Genomic DNA, 19,797 nt, shown 5'->3' with positions numbered 1-19,797 from the left:
TCGCGGGCCTGTGTTGTCGGCCTCCGATGCTGTCGCGGGCCTGGGTTGTCAGCCTCCGATGCTGTCGCGGGCCTGGGTTGTCAGCCTCCCGCTGCTGCGACTGTAATAAGCCAGGTCTGCTTGGAATATGGCAGAACTATTCCTACACAAACGCTGAACATCTGCTCTGCTGCTCGCTCTACTGCTACTGGAGCTACTCATAGCTCTGCTCTGTTCATGGCTAGTTCACGCACGTAGCACAAAATTTATGCATGCCAGAAATTTTGAACATTTCAAAATCTTCTTTGCACACTGGCATGCAGCCACACACAATTCATGGACAGTTTGCAACAGTTTACAGTGAGTTTACTCATTGGCATGCTAAATTACGTGTCAGCACGGGGATCAAATTTGTGGAAGTGCCAAGGCACCTTTATACTCTAGTGTGAATTATATATGGGTTTTCATCTTCAAGAGGTTTTTTGTAAGAGATGCGATTCTGGAAAGCATGGTATATACTTCTGCCTTAATTCTAGCCATCCAAAGGAGTGGAATACAACCAGTTCTAAAGACAGGTCTTACAGTCTTTCCCTGAGGATTTATTAATTGGCCCAGTGGTCATTCGCATCAAACTAGTCTATGAGATCCTACAGCAACTCTCCAAACCAATTTAGACAAAGTCAAACAGATATTTGACCTTAATTAACATGATTTTATGTGGTACAGATTTAACAGTAAGCAATTTCTACACTGTTTAGGGACTTTGTCTTTTTCTTTTTTACTATTTCAGATGATTAATGGTGGTACAGCCTCATCAAACCATTTACAGCCTCTCCAGGTTCTAAAAATTGGCCATCAGTCCTTGAATTGTTCCTGTGAGTCAGGCTAGTGTCTCATCAAGGCTGAGCTTCTCTTCACTCTGTCACTTGTTCTTAGCTGACTGAAGCTCCATTAATGACGTCAGATGTCAGTGACCTACAATTTTATTGACTGAACTGCAAAACAGGGAAAATGCACAAAGGCTTCATCTTGGTGTCTCTGTCTACGAAGTAATACTAGTGACTGTTTTCACACCAAGTGGATCTCTTCTAGCTATTGTCAACATAAAAGTAGTTATATCATCATCAGCATTTCACTGTAAAGTGACCTTTAGTGAAATAAGCATCAACTCCTCCTATTCACATTGAGTACACTATCTGTGATTCCTAATTTTCTGTATAAAAAACACCACATTCTTCCAACAAAGGGTTGTACTGACACTTTTGACTACCCTTTCTTCTTCTCCATCTTTAACAGAATCTGCTCTTCACTAGGTTGATAGTCTGTGCTTATTTCCCTCAAGGGATTATGGGCTGCAAATCTGCACAAGTTGAATGAAGCATAGTCGTCCTTTTTGTCTTTTTGTGTTTGGCTTTTACAGATGCTAACTGTTTATTTAGAGAGACTTGAGATTAGTTATTTTGCATCTCTAGTAGCTGGATTTCTTGTCCTTGTTCAAGCACGAGCAAATGAATGGCATCAAGGGGCTGATGCATACCCTGCACCAGGGCTCTTCAGCTCATTCCCGAAAGGGCCAAGAGGATGCTGGTTTTCTTTGAAGCCTCTGACTCCACCAGGTGAATTCACTGATTAACTGATTACAGCTGCTCAAAGTGATCTTAATCATTGAAATCACCTGGTGAAGTCAGTGGCTGAAAAGAAAACCTGCACCCTCTCGGCCCTTTCTGGTATGAGTCGAATACTTCTGCCCTACACTCTCTACACACCATAATATATACTCAACAAAAATATAAACGCAACACTTTTGGTTTTGCTCCCATTTTGTATGAGATGAACTCAAAGACCTAAAACTTTCTCCACATACATAATATCACCATTTCCCTCAAATATTGTTCACAAACCAGTCTAAATCTGTGATAGTGAGCACTTCTCCTTTGCTGAGATAATCCATCCCACCTCACAGGTGTGCCATATCAAGATGCTGATTAGACACCATGATTAGTGCACAGGTGTGCCTTAGACTGTCCACAATAAAAGGCCACTCTGAAAGGTGCAGTTTTATCACACAGCACAATGCCACAGATGTCGCAAGATTTGAGGGAGCGTGCAATTGGCATGCTGACAGCAGGAATGTCAACCAGAGCTGTTGCTCGTGTATTGAATGTTCATTTCTCTACCATAAGCCGTCTCCAAAGGCATTTCAGAGAATTTGGCAGTACATCCAACCAGCCTCACAACCGCAGACCACGTGTAACCACACCATCCCAGGACCTCCACATCCAGCATGTTCACCTCCAAGATCATCTGAGACCAGCCACTCGGACAGCTGCTGGAACAATCGGTTTGCATAACCAAAGAATTTCTGCACAAACTGTCAGAAACCATCTCAGGGAAGCTCATCTGCATGCTCGTCGTCCTCATTGGGGTCTCGACCTGACTCCAGTTCATTGTCGCAACTTCGCACAGCCATTGAAGAGGAGTGGACCAACATTCCACAGGCCACAATTGACAACTTGATCAACTCTATGCGAAGGAGATGTGTTGCACTGCATGAGGCAAATGGTGGTCACACCAGATACTGACTGGTATCCCCCCCAATAAAACAAAACTGCACCTTTCAGAGTGGCCTTTTATTGTGGGCAGTCTAAGGCACACCTGTGCACTAATCATGGTGTCTAATCAGCATCTTGATATGGCACACCTGTGAGGTGGGATGGATTATCTCAGCAAAGGAGAAGTGCTCACTATCACAGATTTAGACTGGTTTGTGAACAATATTTGAGGGAAATGGTGATATTGTGTATGTGGAAAAAGTTTTAGATCTTTGAGTTCATCTCATACAAAATGGGAGCAAAACCAAAAGTGTTGCGTTTATATTTTTGTTGAGTGTAAGTGTACAAGTAATCAGTATGTATATGTCCATAATGGTGTTTTTGGCTGTGCATGATGTCATCATGTGACTTCTGTCTGGCTTCATTATGAAGTCATTCATACCAATCAGTCATAAATATTTTGCTGATCAATAAATGGTTTACATCATCCATCTAGGCTTCTTGGTTGTTGAGATATACAAAAAAAAAGTTTTTTGTGCCATGTTTTCCTTGACCTTTGACCAAACTACTCCAAAATCTAATCACCTCTAGATATCTGTCCAAATAGTCTGTATAATAATAGTCAATTGGACTCTATGCATGTGTGTTTGTGCATGTGTATGGCTTCGATCACATGAAAACTGGGGAGAGCTGACATTTGACGTTTGGTATGCTATGTATTTTGGGTCAAGGATGAATGCTGCGTAAACAGAAAGTTGGAGAAAGTTAGGACTAATATTTTTGGAGAAATTAGCAATTTTAGCTAACCAATCAGGGTTTTTAGTGTAGCGGTTCTGTTGGCAATTATCACCCGAGGTGACGCGCGTTGCAAGTCATCTTGACTGGTTTCAGATGCATTGAAAGCAAGAATAATTGACAAAAAAAATGATACTTATGTTGTAATATCAAAGTTATTTTTTGCATTTTTCTGTTTAAGTTATGAAAATAAATAACATTGAAAAGTTTAAAAACACTAATATTTGATGGACATAACATTTGATCTCTTCTTCAAAAATGAACAGTGTTCCTTTAATCCAGTAAGACAGGCAGAGTTTTTCTGTCATGTTGATAGTTTAGGGGTTTTTTTTCAACATTTTTTAGTGGGATTGCATACTTTTTTAAAACAATATAACCCCTAATTGTCTTAATTGAACAAGCGCTAAATCTGGACTGATTTGATTGTCAAATCAGAATCAGAATCAATTTTATTGCAAAGTTCTCACATACAAGTAATTTGATCTAGGGTCATTGGTGCGTAAACAACAATAATAAAAAGAAAACGAAAAAATAATTCTGTAAGAAGTAACTGGAAGAAGTAAAGAAGAAAAACTGCTCTGTTAATGATGAAACCCTGGATGAAAAACTTTCTGAATCAGTTTTTCACACTTTACTGTTTCACTGAGGATGTGTAAAGATGATCGTTGATTAAAATTGCTTTGCTGCTTTTTTTTACAGCATGTAGCATCTGCTGTTCACACTTTTCCCTCCTCCTCTCTCTCTCTCTCTCTCTCTCTCTCTCTCTCTCTCTCTCTCCTCTCCTCTCCCTCTCCTCTCCTTTCTCGCTGGTTCCTCCTCTCTCTCTCCCCTCTCCTCTCCTTTCTCGCTGGTTCCTCCTCTCTGTGAGGGAGCAAGAGAATCGTCACTCTCACACCATATTTGAGCAAACTTTGGAAACATGAAGGCTTTCAACTGTAAAATAAAGTCTATAAATAAATTTCTGAATTTCTGGAGCTATGCAAGCAGAAGGAGCTCTTTTTATTGGACTTTGACTTTGAGTTTTTTTTTGTTTTTTTTTTCCACTGTGAGATGCTTTGCTCTAGCACTCTGAGCTGCAAAGTTGTTATGCTCAGCTCTCTGCCGGCAAGGGAGGGGCGGCCAGGCAGTTCAGCACAGACACCCTGGCTGGATTATAAAACTACCTGAGAGCAGGGCACAGTATAACAGCGCTGTGATAACACTATAATGGCGTAATGCTGTTGTTCCATTGTCTGGGGAGATCCCTGCCAATACAGTGGATGTTGTCCTGCAATGCACAGTGGGAGTTAGGGTTTTTTGGGGTTTTAAATATTGTTATTGCCGTTCATGTTAGTTTAACAGTGTTGCTAGTGTTATTGATTTATTGTGTTTTTGTAGTTCATTTGGTTTAGTCAGTTAGGTAAGTGTTATGTTGCCGTTACCATGAGTGACTTAAGTCTCATGTTGCTGGTACTATGACTGAAATGTATATTGTTGGATGTCTTTCTCCACCCTGTTTGTGTCTAAAATTAGAAGCACCTGCATGTGGAAAAGACAAACAGCTGTGCGTGCGTGTAACTTCCATCATGGGCAAACAGAGCGCAGCTAACATTTGCCGTTTGGTATGCTTATGTATTTTGGGTCAAGGATGAACACTGTCAAAACAGAACGCTGATAGGACAAATATTTGTAGAGAAGCTACAGATATTAGCTAGCATTGCTAATTACAGTAGTGTTCAGAATAATAGTAGTGCTATGTGACTAAAAATATTAATCCAGGTTTTGAGTATATTTCTTATTGTTACATGGGAAACAATGTACCAGTAGATTCTCACAAATGCAACAAGTCCAAGCATTCATGATATGCACACTCTTAAGGCTATGAAATTGGTCTGTTAGTAAAAAAAAAGTAGAAACGGAGGTGTTCACAATAATAGTAGTGTGGCATTCAGTCAGTGAGTTCGTCAATTTTGTTGAACAAACAGGTGTGAATCAGGTGTCCCCTATTTAAGGATGAAGCCAGCACCTGTTGAACATGCTTTTCTCTTTGAAAGCCTGAGGAAAATGGGACGTCCACGACATTGTTCAGAAGAACAGCGTAGTTTGATTAAAAAGTTGATTGGCGAGGGGGAAACTTATACGCAGGTGCAAAAAATTATAGGCTGTTCATCTACAATGATCTCCAATGCTTTAAAATGGACAAAAAACCCAGAGATGCGTGGAAGAAAATGGAACACCACCATCAAAATGGATAGAAGAATAACCAGAATGGCAAAGGCTCACCCACTGATCAGCTCCAGGATGATCAAAGACAGTCTGAAGTTACCTGTAAGTGCTGTGACAGTTAGAAGATGCCTGTGTGAAGCTAATTTATGTGCAAGAAGCCCCCGCAAAGTCACTCTGTTAAATAAAAGAAGAGGTTACAATTTGCCAAAGAACACATCAACTGGCCTAAAGAGAAATGGAGGAGTATTTTGTGGACTGGTGAGAGTAAAATTGTGCTTTTTGGGTCCAAGGGCCGCAGACAGTTTGTGAGACAACCCCCAAACTCTAAATTCAAGCCACAGTTCACAGTGAAGACAGTGAAGCATGGTGGTGCAAGCATCATGATATGGGCATGTTTCTCCTACTATGGTGTTGGGCCTATATATCGCATACCAGGTATCATGGATCAGTTTGGATATGTCAGAATACTTGAAGAGGTCATGTTGCCTTATGCTGAAGAGGACATGCCCTTGAAATGGGTGTTTCAACAAGACAATGACCCCAAGCACAACATTAATGCCTCGCAGATGTGAAGAAATCATGAAAAACTGTGGTTATACAACTAAATACTAGTTTAGTGATTCACAGGATTGCTAAAAAAGCAGTTTGAACATAATAGTTTTGAGTTTGTAGCGTCAGCAGCAGATGCTACTATTATTGTGAACACCCCCTTTTCTACTTTTTTTTACTAATAGCCCAATTTCATAGCCTTAAGAGTGTGCATATCATGAATGCTTGGTCTTGTTGGATTTGTGAGAATCTACTGGTACCTTGTTTCCCATGTAACAATAAGAAATATACTCAAAACCTGGATTAATCTTTTTAGTCACATAGCACTACTATTATTCTCAACACTACTGTACATTTTGGACTCACACGCCTTTCCAGCAGGGGGGAGTAAATCATCTTTATATTAAGAGCGAGAGTGCGTGGTTTTATTAAGTAAGTTCAGTGTAACTCATTGCTTAATTTATTACCAGCCTTGAAAAATGTCAGGTACCTGTTTTATGAACACTACCCAATCTAGAGCCCGTGGATCCCCACGGGCAACACGCTAGTATCTCCATTAAGTTTGAAGGAAATCCATCCTGTTGTTTCTGAGTTATCTTGTCCACACTCACATGCCAGTGCAAACAATACCCTGCTGTTGCTCCTTCTCTGGCATACAGGAAAATAATGCCAGTGCTTCTCTCACCGGTCCTGAAGCACCACTTAACTTACACATTTCCCATCTCTGCCTGCTCTGCCAAAAGATGATTAACTCATTCAGGTGTTGGTATTTAATTGGCTGCAATGAGCTAATCAGCCTGTGGCAGAGCATGGAGAGGTGGAAAATGTGTAGGTTGGGCGGTGCTTGAGGGCCTGGGTGAGAACCACTTAATTCTAGTATTTGGATGGGTAATCAAACAAGCACATGTTTGTGCAGATTAAACATGTCATTTAAACATGTTTAAATTATAAATTTTAGATCCTGAACAAGTTCCATGTGATCGAAAAACAAAACGAAACATTTTGTGCTAATCTGTGTCTTGTATGTTATATCTTGTTCATAATTCAGGTTGGATATTATCATTATTCATTTACGTTTGCAGGCAGACATGGAGTTAAACCTGATCCCAGTGCAGTGGGAGGGATCTTGGGAAAACTCAGTGGTAAGTCCTTTATGTGTTAATTACGGTTATAAAAAGACAATATCACATTATATGACATATAATGAGGAACATTTTCTGGTCTTCCTCCTGATAGTAAAAAAAAAAAAAATGAGCAGAACAATTGAGTAAATTAATTTTTTCCCTTAAAATTCTATTCACTACACCTCATAATGACTACATGAAAAGGTGTTTCTGAATTTTTTTGGCAAATTTTTTTAAAATAAAAAACTAAGAAATCACATCAATCAATCAATCAATTTTTTTATATAGCGCCAAATCACAACAAACAGTTGCCCCAAGGCGCTTTATATTGTAAGGCAAGGCCATACAATAATTATGTAAAACCCCAACGGTCAAAACGACCCCCTGTGAGCAAGCACTTGGCTACAGTGGGAAGGAAAAACTCCCTTTTAACAGGAAGAAACCTCCAGCAGAACCAGGCTCAGGGAGGGGCAGTCTTCTGCTGGGACTGGTTGGGGCTGAGGGAGAGAACCAGGAAAAAGACATGCTGTGGAGGGGAGCAGAGATCGATCACTAATGATTAAATGCAGAGTGGTGCATACAGAGCAAAAAGAGAAAGAAACAGTGCATCATGGAAACCCCCCAGCAGTCTAAGTCTATAGCAGCATAACTAAGGGATGGTTCAGGGTCACCTGATCCAGCCCTAACTATAAGCTTTAGCAAAAAGGAAAGTTTTAAGCCTAATCCTAAAAGTAGAGAGGGTGTCTGTCTCCCTGACCTGAATTGGGAGCTGGTTCCACAGGAGAGGAGCCTGAAAGCTGAAGGCTCTGCCTCCCATTCTACTCTTACAAACCCTAGGAACTACAAGTAAGCCTGCAGTCTGAGAGCGAAGCGCTCTATTGGGGTGATATGGTACTACGAGGTCCCTAAGATAAGATGGGACCTGATTATTCAAAACCTTATAAGTAAGAAGAAGAATTTTAAATTCTATTCTAGAATTAACAGGAAGCCAATGAAGAGAGGCCAATATGGGTGAGATATGCTCTCTCCTTCTAGTCCCCGTCAGTACTCTAGCTGCAGCATTTTGAATTAACTGAAGGCTTTTTAGGGAACTTTTAGGACAACCTGATAATAATGAATTACAATAGTCCAGCCTAGAGGAAATAAATGCATGAATTAGTTTTTCAGCATCACTCTGAGACAAGACCTTTCTGATTTTAGAGATATTGCGTAAATGCAAAAAAGCAGTCCTACATATTTGTTTAATATGCGCTTTGAATGACATATCCTGATCAAAAATGACTCCAAGATTTCTCACAGTATTACTAGAGGTCAGGGTAATGCCATCCAGAGTAAGGATCTGGTTAGACACCATGTTTCTAAGATTTGTGGGGCCAAGTACAATAACTTCAGTTTTATCTGAGTTTAAAAGCAGGAAATTAGAGGTCATCCATGTCTTTATGTCTGTAAGACAATCTTGCAGTTTAGCTAATTGGTGTGTGTCCTCTGGCTTCATGGATAGATAAAGCTGGGTATCAGCTGCGTAACAATGAAAATTTAAGCAATACCGTCTAATAATACTGCCTAAGGGAAGCATGTATAAAGTGAATAAAATTGGTCCTAGCACAGAACCTTGTGGAACTCCATAATTAACTTTAGTCTGTGACGAAGATTCCCCATTTACATGAACAAATTGTAATCTATTAGACAAATATGATTCAAACCACCGCAGCGCAGTGCCTTTAATACCTATGGCATGCTCTAATCTCTGTAATAAAATTTATGGTCAACAGTATCAAAAGCAGCACTGAGGTCTAACAGAACAAGCACAGAGATGAGTCCACTGTCCGAGGCCATAAGAAGATCATTTGTAACCTTCACTAATGCTGTTTCTGTACTATGATGAATTCTAAAAACTGACTGAAACTCTTCAAATAGACCATTCCTCTGCAGATGATCAGTTAGCTGTTTTACAACTACCCTTTCAAGAATTTTTGAGAGAAAATGTACTAAATATTTACACTCTTTGCTCAATACTTTGTTGATGCACCTTTGACAGCAATTACAGCCTCAAGTCTTCTTGAATATGATGCCACAAGCTTGGCACACCTATCTTTGGGCAGTTTTGTCAATTCCTCTTTGCAGCACCTCTCAATCTCCATCAGGTTGGATGAGGTAATTTACAGATGATGGACCTTCAGAGCAGCAGAAATGTTTCTGTGCATTTTTGCACAGAATCAGATTTGTACCTCAAGACAATCCTGTCTCAGAGGTCTACAGACAATTCCTTTGACTTAATGCTTGGTTTGTGCTCTGACATTCACTGTAAACTGTGGGACCTTATATGTAGACAGGTGTGTGCCTTTCAAATCATGTCCAGTCAGCTGAATTTACCCCAGGTGAACTCCAATTAAGCTGTAGAAACATCTCAAGGATGATCAGTGGAAACAGGATGCACCTGAGCTTCACGGCAAAGGCTGTGAATACTTACAGTAGTGTTCAGAATAATAGTAGTGCTATGTGACTGTGGTGTCCAAAAAAAAAATGAGGTGGGCTTCATAGATAATTGGCAAAGCTTCTGGGGAAAACCTGGTCTTGTTAGGAGAGACGGCATCCATCCCACTTTGGATGGAGCAGCTCTCATTTCTAGAAATCTGGCCAATTTTCTTAAATCCTCCAAACCGTGACTATCCAGGGTTGGGACCAGGAAGCAGAGTTGTAGTCTTACACACCTCTCTGCAGCTTCTCTGCCCCTGCCATCCCCTCATTACCCCATCCCCGTAGAGACGGTGCCTGCTCCCAGACCACCAATAACCAGCAAAAATCTATTTAAGCATAAAAATTCAAAAAGAAAAAATAATATAGCACCTTCAACTGCACCACAGACTAAAACAGTTAAATGTGGTCTATTAAACATTAGGTCTGTCTCTTCTAAGTCCCTGTTAGTAAATGATATAATAATTGATCAACATATTGATTTATTCTGCCTTACAGAAACCTGGTTACAGCAGGATGAATATGTTAGTTTAAATGAGTCAACACCCCCGAGTCACACTAACTACCAGAACGCTCGTAGCATGGGCCGAGGCAGAGGATTAGCAGCAATCTTCCACTCCAGCTTATTAATTAATCAAAAACCCAGACAGAGCTTTAATTCATTTGAAAGCTTGACTCTTAGTCTTGTACATCCAAACTGGAAGTCCCAAAAAACAGTTTTATTTGTTGTTATCTATCGTCCACCTGGTCGTTACTGTGAGTTTCTCTGTGAATTTTCAGACCTTTTGTCTGACTTAGTGCTTAGCTCAGATAAGATAATTATAGTGGGCGATTTTAACATCCACACAGATGCTGAGAATGACAGCCTCAATACTGCATTTAATCTATTGTTAGACTCGATTGGCTTTGCTCAAAATGTAAATGAGTCCACCCACCACTTTAATCATACCTTAGATCTTGTTCTGACTTATGGTATGGAAATTGAAGACTTAACAGTATTCCCTGAAAACCCCCTTCTGTCTGATCATTTCTTAATAACATTTACATTTACTCTGATGGACTACCCAGCAGTGGGGAATAAGTTTCATTACAGTAGAAGTCTTTCAGAAAGCGCTGTAACTAGGTTTAAGGATATGATTCCTTCTTTATGTTCTCCAATGCCATATAACAACACAGGGCAGAGTAGCTTCCCTAAACTCTGTGAGTGAGATAGATTATCTCGTCAATAGCTTTATATCCTCATTGAGGACAACTTTAGATGCTGTAGCTCCTCTGAAAAAGAGAGCCTTAAATCAGAAGTGCCTGACTCCGTGGTATAACTCACAAACTCTCATTTAAAGCAGATAACCCGTAAGTTGGAGAGGAAATGGCGTCTCACTAATTGAAGAAAATAAGAACAACCGCAGGTTTCTTTTCAGCACTGTAGACAGGCTGACAGTCAGGGCTCTATTGAGCCGAGTATTCCTTTACCTTTAACTAGTAATGACTTCATGACTTTCTTTGCTAATAAAATTTTAACTATTAGAGAAAAAATTACTCATAACCATCGCAAAGACATATCGTTCTCTTTGGCTGCTTTCAGTGATGCCGGTATTTGGTTAGACTCTTTCTCTCCAATTGTTCTGTCTGAGTTATTTTCATTAGTTACTTCCTCCATACCATCAACATGTCTATTAGACCCCATTCCTACCAGGCTGCTCAAGGAAGCCCTACCATTAATTAATGCTTCGATCTTAAATATGATCAATCTATCTTTATTAGTTGGCTATGTACCACAGGCTTTTAAGGTGGCAGTAATTAAACCATTACTTAAAAAGCCATCACTTGACCCAGCTATCTTAGCTAATTATAGGCCAATCTCCAGCCTTCCTTTTCTCTCAAAAATTCTTGAAAGGGTAGTTGTAAAACAGCTAACTGATCATCTGCAGAGGAATGGTCTATTTGAAGAGTTTCAGTCAGCGTTTAGAATTCATCATAGTACAGAAACAGCATTAGTGAAGGTTACAAATGATCTTCTTATGGCCTCAGACAGTGGACTCATCTCTGTGCTTGTTCTGTTAGACCTCAGTGCTGCTTTTGATACTGTTGACCATAAAAATTTATTACAGAGATTAGAGCATGCCATAGGTATTAAAGGCACTGCGCTGCGGTGGTTTGAATCATATTTATCTAATAGATTACAATTTGTTCATGTAAATGGGGAATCTTCTTCACAGACTAAGGTTAATTATGGAGTTCCACAAGGTTCTGTGCTAGGACCAATTTTATTCACTTTATACATGCTTCCCTTAGGCAGTTTATTAGACAGCATTGCTTAAATTTTCATTGTTACGCACATGATACCCAGCTTTATCTATCCATGAAGCCAGAGGACACACACCAATTAGCTAAACTGCAGGATTGTCTTACAGACATAAAGACATGGATGACCTCTAATTTCCTGCTTTTAAACTCAGATAAAACTGAAGTCATTGTACTTGGCTCCACAAATCTTAGAAACATGGTGTCTAACCAGATCCTTACTCTGGATGGCATTACCCTGACCTCTAGTAATACTGTGAGAAATCTTGAACCATCCCTTAGTTATGCTGCTATATACTTAGACTGCTGGGTTCCCATGATGCACTGAGTGTTTCTTTCTCTTTTTGCTCTGTATGCACCACTCTGCATTTAATCATTAGTGATTGATCTCTGCTCCCCTCCACAGCATGTCTTTTTCCTGGTTCTCTCCCTCAGCCCCAACCAGTCCCTGCAGAAGAGTGCCCTTCCCTGAGCCTGGTTCTGCTGGAGGTTTCTTCCTGTTAAAAGGGAGTTTTTCCTTCCCACTGTCGCCAAGTGCTTGCTCACAGGGGGTCGTTTTGACCGTTGGGGTTTTTCCGTAATTATTGTATGGCTTTGCCTTACAGTATAAAGCGCCTTGGGGCAACTGTTTGTTGTGATTTGGCGCTATATAAATAAAATTGATTTGATTTGATTTGACTAAAAAGATTAATCCAGGTTTTGAGTATATTTCTTATTGTTACATGGGAAACAAGGTACCAGTAGATTCAGTAGATTCTCACAAATCCAGCAAGACCAAGCATTCATGATATGCACATATGCTTATATGCTTATATAAGCTTATATAAGCTTATATGCTTATGGCTATGAAATTGGGCTATTAGTAAAAAAAAAAGTAGAAAAGGGGGTGTTCACAATAATAGTAGTGTCTGCTGTTGACGCTACAAACTCAAAACTATTATGTTCAAACTGCTTTTTAGCAATCCTGTGTATCACTAAACTAGTATTTAGTTGTATAACCACAGTTCTTCATGATTTCTTCACATCTGCAAGGCATTTATTTTGTTGGTTTGGAACCAAGATTTTGCTCATTTACTAGTGTGCTTGGGGTCGTTGTCTTGTTGAAACACCCATTTCAAGGGCATGTCCTCTTCAGCATAAGGCAACATGACCTCTTCAAGTATTTAGACATATCCAAACTGATCCATGATTGTTGTGAAAGTGTAGTGACACGGACCCACAACAGGGGGCGCAAATGAACGGTCAATAGATGAGCCAAAAAAGTAACAATTTAATGTTGTGAAGGTGCACAACGAATATACAGACAATCTCAGAATCTGATAACAGTCAATCCACAAAGGTGACGTGTGGGCAGGCTCGAGGATAGAAGACGTCTGTCCTGAGAAGAGCCGGAACCACACGATTTCCGCCGACACTGAACCTGGTGAATACTGGAGCCGCCAAGTCCCGAATTCCCAGGTGATCACCGTCTCTGACTGTTGGATGTGGTACTGCTGGCGAAGAGCAAAAACAGTCAAGTGTGGGTGTGTGTACACCCAGTAACAACAATGGTGGGAATGCCACCTCCACCTCTAACACACACTCGTGCAGCGTCTGTATAACCACTTATCTGACGTAGGACGAAACAGTCGCGACCCACGCCGGTCCTCTGGTTGACAGCTGCAACACAATAGCACTTGGAATCAATCAATAAAGGCAGAGAATGTTACCTCCATAGAAGTACGATATCTCCGGCAACGAGTGGAGATGACGTCTGGTCTTATGGAGTGAGATGATGTAGAGTAGATGGGTGACAGCTGTCAAGAGATAATGAGTGACAGCTGTCACCCTCGGCTGTGTCCGTGGCGGCAGCGCCCTCTCGTGCCTGAAGCCCGGACTTCAGGCAGGGCGCCCTCTGGTGGTGGGCCAGCAGTACCTCCTCTTCTGGCGGCCCACACAACACATGATACCTGGTATGCGATATATAGGACCAACACCATAGTAGGAGAAACATGCCCATATCATGATGCTTGTACCACCATGCTTCACTGTCTTCACTGTGAACTGTGGCTTGAATACAGAGTTTGGGGGTCGTCTCACAAACTGTCTGTGGCCCTTGGACCCAAAAAGAACAGTTTTACTGTCTTCTCTTCTCTTCTCTTTAGGCCAGTTGATGTGTTCTTTGGCAAATTGTAACCTCTTCTGCACATGTCACAGCACCTTGGGGCAATTGTTGTTGTGATTTGGCGCTATATAAATAAAATTGATTTGATTTGATTTATGTCTTTTATTTAACAGAGAGACTTTGCGGGAGAATCTTGCAAATAAATTAGCTTCACACAGGCGTCTTCTAACTGTCACAGCACTTACAGGTAACTCCAGACTGTCTTTGATCATCCTGGAGCTGATCAGTGGGTTAGCCTTTGCCATTCTGGTTATTCTTCTATCCATTTTGATGGTTGTTTTCCGTTTTCTTCCACACATCTCTGTTTTGTTTTTTTTTGTCCATTTTAAAGCATTGGAGATCATTGTAGATGAACAGCCTAGAATTTTTTGGCACCTTCGTATAAGTTTCCCCCTCTCCAATCAACTTTTTAATCAAACTATGCTGTTCTTCTGAAGAATGTCTTGAACATCCCATTTTCCTCAGGCTTTCAAAGAGAAAAGCATGTTCAACAGGTGCTGGCTTCATCCTTAAATAGGGGACACCTGATTCACACCTGTTTGTTCTACAAAATTGATGAACTCACTGACCGAATGCCACATTACTATGATTGTGAACACCCCCTTTTCTACTTTTTTTTTTTTTTACTAATAGCCCAATTTCATAGCCTTAAGAGTGTGTATATCATGAATGCTTGGTCTTGTTGGATTTGTGAGAATCTACTGAATCTACTGGTACCTTGTTTCCCATGTAACAATAAGAAATATACTCAAAACCTGGATTAATCTTTGTAGTCACATAGCACTACTATTATTCTGAACACTACTGTACACTGGGGCAAATAAGTATTTGATCCACTGTTGATTTTGCAAGTTTTCCCACCTACAAAGAATGGAGAGGTCTGTAAGTTTTATCGTAGGTACACTTCAACTGTGAGAGACAGAATCTAAAGAAAAACTCTGAAAATCACATTTTATGATTTTTAAATAATTAAGTTTGCATTTTATTGCATGAAATAAGTATTTGATCCACTAGAAAAACAGACCTTAATATTTGGCACAGAAACCTTTGCTTGCAGTTACAGAGCTCAGACATTTCCTGTATTTCTTGACCACGTTTGCACACTGCAGCAGGGTTTTTGGTTCACTCCTCCATACAGATCTTCTCCAGACCTTTCAGGTTTGGAGTTTCAGCTCCCTCCAAAGATTTTCTATTGAGTTCAGGTCTGGAGACTGGCTCGGCCACTCCAGGACCTTTAAATGCTTCTTACGGAGCCCCTCCTTAGTTGCCCTGGCTGTGTGTTTGGGGTCATTGCCATGCTGGAAGACCCAGACACAACCCATCTTCAATGCTCTTACTGAGGGAAGGAAGTTGTTTGCCAAAATCTCAGCTGGATGCCTCCTCTGGATCATCCAGATGGTCACTGGTGAACCTCAAACAGGCCTGGACATGTGCAGGGGTGAGCAGGGGAACCTTGTGTGCACAGCGGCATTTTAAACCACGTTGTGTGCTACTAATGTAATCTTTGCGACCCAGCTCTCTTCAGGTCATTGACCAGGTCCTACTGTGTTGTTCTGGACTTTCTCAGAATCATCCTTACCCCACGAGGTGAGATCTTGCATGGAGCTCAAAACCGGGGAAGACTGACAGTCATCTTGTGTTTCTTCCATTTTCTAATAATTACACCAACAGTTGTCTTCTCACCATGCTGCTTGCCTGTTGTCCTGTAATCCATCCCAGCCTTGTGCAGGTCTACAGTTTTGTCCCTGGTGTCCTTACAGCTCTTTGGTCTTGGCCATGGTGGGCAGGTTGGAGTGTGATTGATTGAGTGTGTGGACAGGTGTCTTTTATATGGGTAACAAGTTCAAACAGGTGCAATTAATACAGGTAAAGAGTGCAGAATAAGAGGGCTTCTTAAAGAAAAACTAACAGGTCTGTGAGAGTTAGAATTCTTGCTGGTTGGTAGGTGATCAAATACTTATTTTATGCAACAAAATGCAAATTAATTATTTAAAAATCAAACAATGTAATTTTTCAGAATTTTTTTTAGATTCTGTCACAGTTGAAGTGTACCTACTATAAAACCTACAGACCTCTCCATTGTTTGTAGGTGGGAAAACTTGCAAAATCGACAGTGGATCAAATACTTATTTGCCTCACTGTATGTACGTGTGATTTCTTAGTTTTTTATTTTTAATAAATTTGCAAAATCTCAAAACACTTTTTTCACATTGTCATTATGGGCTATTGTGTGTAGAATTTTGAGAAATACATTGAATTTTATCCATTTTGGAATAAAGCTTGAACATAAAATGTGGAAAAAGTGAAGCGCTGTGAATTCTTTCTGGATGCACTGTATATAAGTTGCACTGAAATATAAATGACATTTACCAATTCATGCAACAAGAGGCAAAATAAATGTAATTACTGCATTATTTATTTATAAGGCACATGGTGTTGAGCACAGCTAACAAGCTCACTATATGAGGCACAAAACATGACTTAAAACATGACTCTTTTTCTATTCCAGGCCCTCCCAGTTGAAATAACCAAAAAACAATTCTCCGAATCAATCAATCAATCAATCAATTTTTTTATATAGCGCCAAATCACAACAAACAGTTGCCCCAAGGCACTTTATATTGTAAGGCAAGGCCATACAATAATTATGTAAAACCCCAACGGTCAAAACGACCCCCTGTGAGCAAGCACTTGGCTACAGTGGGAAGGAAAAACTCCCTTTTAACAGGAAGAAACCTCCAGCAGAACCAGGCTCAGGGAGGGGCAGTCTTCTGCTGGGACTGGTTGGGGCTGAGGGAGAGAACCAGGAAAAAGACATGCTGTGGAGGGGAGCAGAGATTGATCACTAATGATTAAATGCAGAGTGGTGCATACAGAGCAAAAAGAGAAAGAAACAGTGCATCATGGGAACCCCCCAGCAGTCTACGTCTATAGCAGCATAACTAAGGGATGGTTCAGGGTCAGCTGATCCAGCCCTAACTATAAGCTTTAGCAAAAAGGAAAGTTTTAAGCCTAATCTTAAAAGTAGAGAGGGTGTCTGTCTCCCTGATCTGAATTGGGAGCTGGTTCCACAGGAGAGGAGCCTGAAAGCTGAAGGCTCTGCCTCCCATTCTACTCTTACAAACCCTAGGAACTATAAGTAAGCCTGCAGTCTGAGAGCGAAGCGCTCTATTGGGGTGATATGGTACTACGAGGTCCCTAAGATAAGATGGGACCTGATTATTCAAAACCTTATAAGTAAGAAGAAGAATTTAATTCTATTCTAGAATTAACAGGAAGCCAATGAAGAGAGGCCAATATGGGTGAGATATGCTCTCTCCTTCTAGTCCCCGTCAGTACTCTAGCTGCTGCATTTTGAATTAACTGAAGGCTTTTTAGGGAACTTTTAGGACAACCTGATAATAATGAATTACAATAGTCCAGCCTAGAGGAAATAAATGCATGAATTAGTTTTTCAGCATCACTCTGAGACAAGACCTTTCTGATTTTAGAGATATTGCGCAAATGCAGAAAAGCAGTCCTACATATTTGTTTAATATGCGCTTTGAATGACATACCCTGATCAAAAATGACTCCAAGATTTCTCACAGTATTACTAGAGGTCAGGGTAATGCCATCCAGAGTAAGGATCTGGTTAGACACCATGTTTCTAAGATTTGTGGGGCCAAGTACAATAACTTCAGTTTTATCTGAGTTTAAAAGCAGGAAATAGAGGTCATCCATGTCTTTATGCTGGGTATCATCTGCGTAACAATGAAAATTTAAGCAATACCGTCTAATAATACTGCCTAAGGGAAGCATGTATAAAGTGAATAAAATTGGTCCTAGCACAGAACCTTGTGGAACTCCATAATTAACTTTAGTCTGTGAAGAAGATTCCCCATTTACATGAACAAATTGTAATCTATTAGACAAATATGATTCAAACCACCGCAGCGCAGTGCCTTTAATACCTATGGCATGCTCTAATCTCTGTAATAAAATTTTATGGTCAGCAGTATCAAAAGCAGCACTGAGGTCTAACAGAACAAGCACAGAGATGAGTCCACTGTCTGAGGCCATAAGAAGATCATTTGTAACCTTCACTAATGCTGTTTCTGTACTATGATGAATTCTAAAACCTGACTGAAACTCTTCAAATAGACCATTCCTCTGCAGATGATCAGTTAGCTGTTTTACAACTACCCTTTCAAGAATTTTTGAGAGAAAAGGAAGGTTGGAGATTGGCCTATTTAATTAGCTAAGATAGCTGGGTCAAGTGATGGCTTTTTAAGTAATGGTTTAATTACTGCCACCTTAAAAGCCTGTGGTACATAGCCAACTAATAAAGATAGATTGATCATATTTAAGATCGAAGCATTAATTAATGGTAGTGTTGGGAAAGTGTAGGAACACGGACCCACAACAGGGGGGCGCAAATGAACGGACAATGGAGGAAGTCAAATAACAACACTTTACTGTTGTGAATAGGCACAACAAACACAACGGATCACAACAATAGACAAAGAAGTCAATTCACAAGAATGTGTCATGTGGGCAGGCTCGAAGATAAGAGACGTCTGTCCGAAGCAGAACCGGAACCACACGATTTCCTCCGCCACCGAACCCCGGGAATACTGGAGCCGCCAAGTCCTGAACTCCCAGGTGGCCACTGCCTCCGCGTGTCGGACCTGGTACTGCTGGCGAGGAACAAAAACAGTTAAATGTGGGTGCGTTTGCACCCAGCAATCCGCACGGCGGGAAAACCACCTCCACCTCTCGTTGGAAGAAAGTCTGCTATACAACGCACAAAAGTAACAAAGGGTTACTGTCAAAAAACCACACAGTCAGCTGAGATCGTTACCTTCTAGGTAGAGCGATATCTCGGCAAAGAGGTGGAGATGTCGTCCTGTTGATATACCCCTGCTGATCAGATGATTGGTGACAGCTGTTGTAGGTGATAAGTGACAGCTGTCACCCTGGCTGCTCCTGTGAGGCGGCTGCGCCCTCTGGTGCCTGGAGCCCGCACTCCAGACAGGGCGCCCTCTGGTGTTGGTGGGCCAGCAGTACCTCCTCTTCAGCGGCCCCACACAACAGGACCCCCCCCCTCAACGGGCGCCTCCTGGCGCCCCGACCAGGCTTGTCCTGGTGGGCGGCGGTAGAAATCGGCAGGAGGGCCGGGTCCAGGATGAAGCTCCTCTTCACCCAGGAGCGTTCTTCGGGTCCGTACCCCTCCCAGTCCACCAAATACTGGAAGCCCCGGCCCATCCTACGGACATCCAAGAGCCGGCGCACAGTCCAAGCCGGCTCACCATCGATGATCCGGGCAGGAGGCGGCGCCGGACCCGGAGCACAGAGGGGTGAGGTGTGATGCGGTTTTACCCGGGACACATGGAAAACAGGATGGATCCGCAGTGAGGCCGGAAGCTGAAGCCTCACTGCGGCTGGACTGATGACCTTAAGGATTTTGAAGGGGCCGATGTAACGATCCTGTAGCTTGGGGTAGTCCACTTTGAGAGGAATGTCCTTTGTGGACAACCACACCTCCTGCCCTGGCCGATACGCAGGGGCCGGGGTCCGCCGACGGTCTGCATGGGCTTTTGCCCTCGTCCGGGCCTTTAGCAAAGCAGAACGGGCAGCGCGCCACACCCAACGGCACTTCCGCAGGTGGGCC

General features: G+C 41.5%; 1 protein-coding gene across 1 annotated transcript in view; it reads left to right on the top strand.

Annotated features, from left to right (window-relative positions):
• Positions 1–19,797, top strand: part of pam (peptidylglycine alpha-amidating monooxygenase) — a 180,383-nt gene that overhangs the window by 147,297 nt on the left and 13,289 nt on the right. The window contains 1 exon segment of the mRNA XM_034192957.1: positions 7,163–7,222. Within this exon segment, the coding sequence (XP_034048848.1) occupies positions 7,163–7,222 (60 nt within the window).

The sequence above is a fragment of the Thalassophryne amazonica genome, chromosome 17 (genome assembly GCF_902500255.1).
Source record: "Thalassophryne amazonica chromosome 17, fThaAma1.1, whole genome shotgun sequence".
Classification (NCBI taxonomy): Eukaryota; Metazoa; Chordata; class Actinopteri; order Batrachoidiformes; family Batrachoididae; genus Thalassophryne; species Thalassophryne amazonica.
The sequence above is the reverse complement of the archived record's forward strand: the minus strand, read 5'-3'. Positions and strand labels throughout refer to the sequence as shown.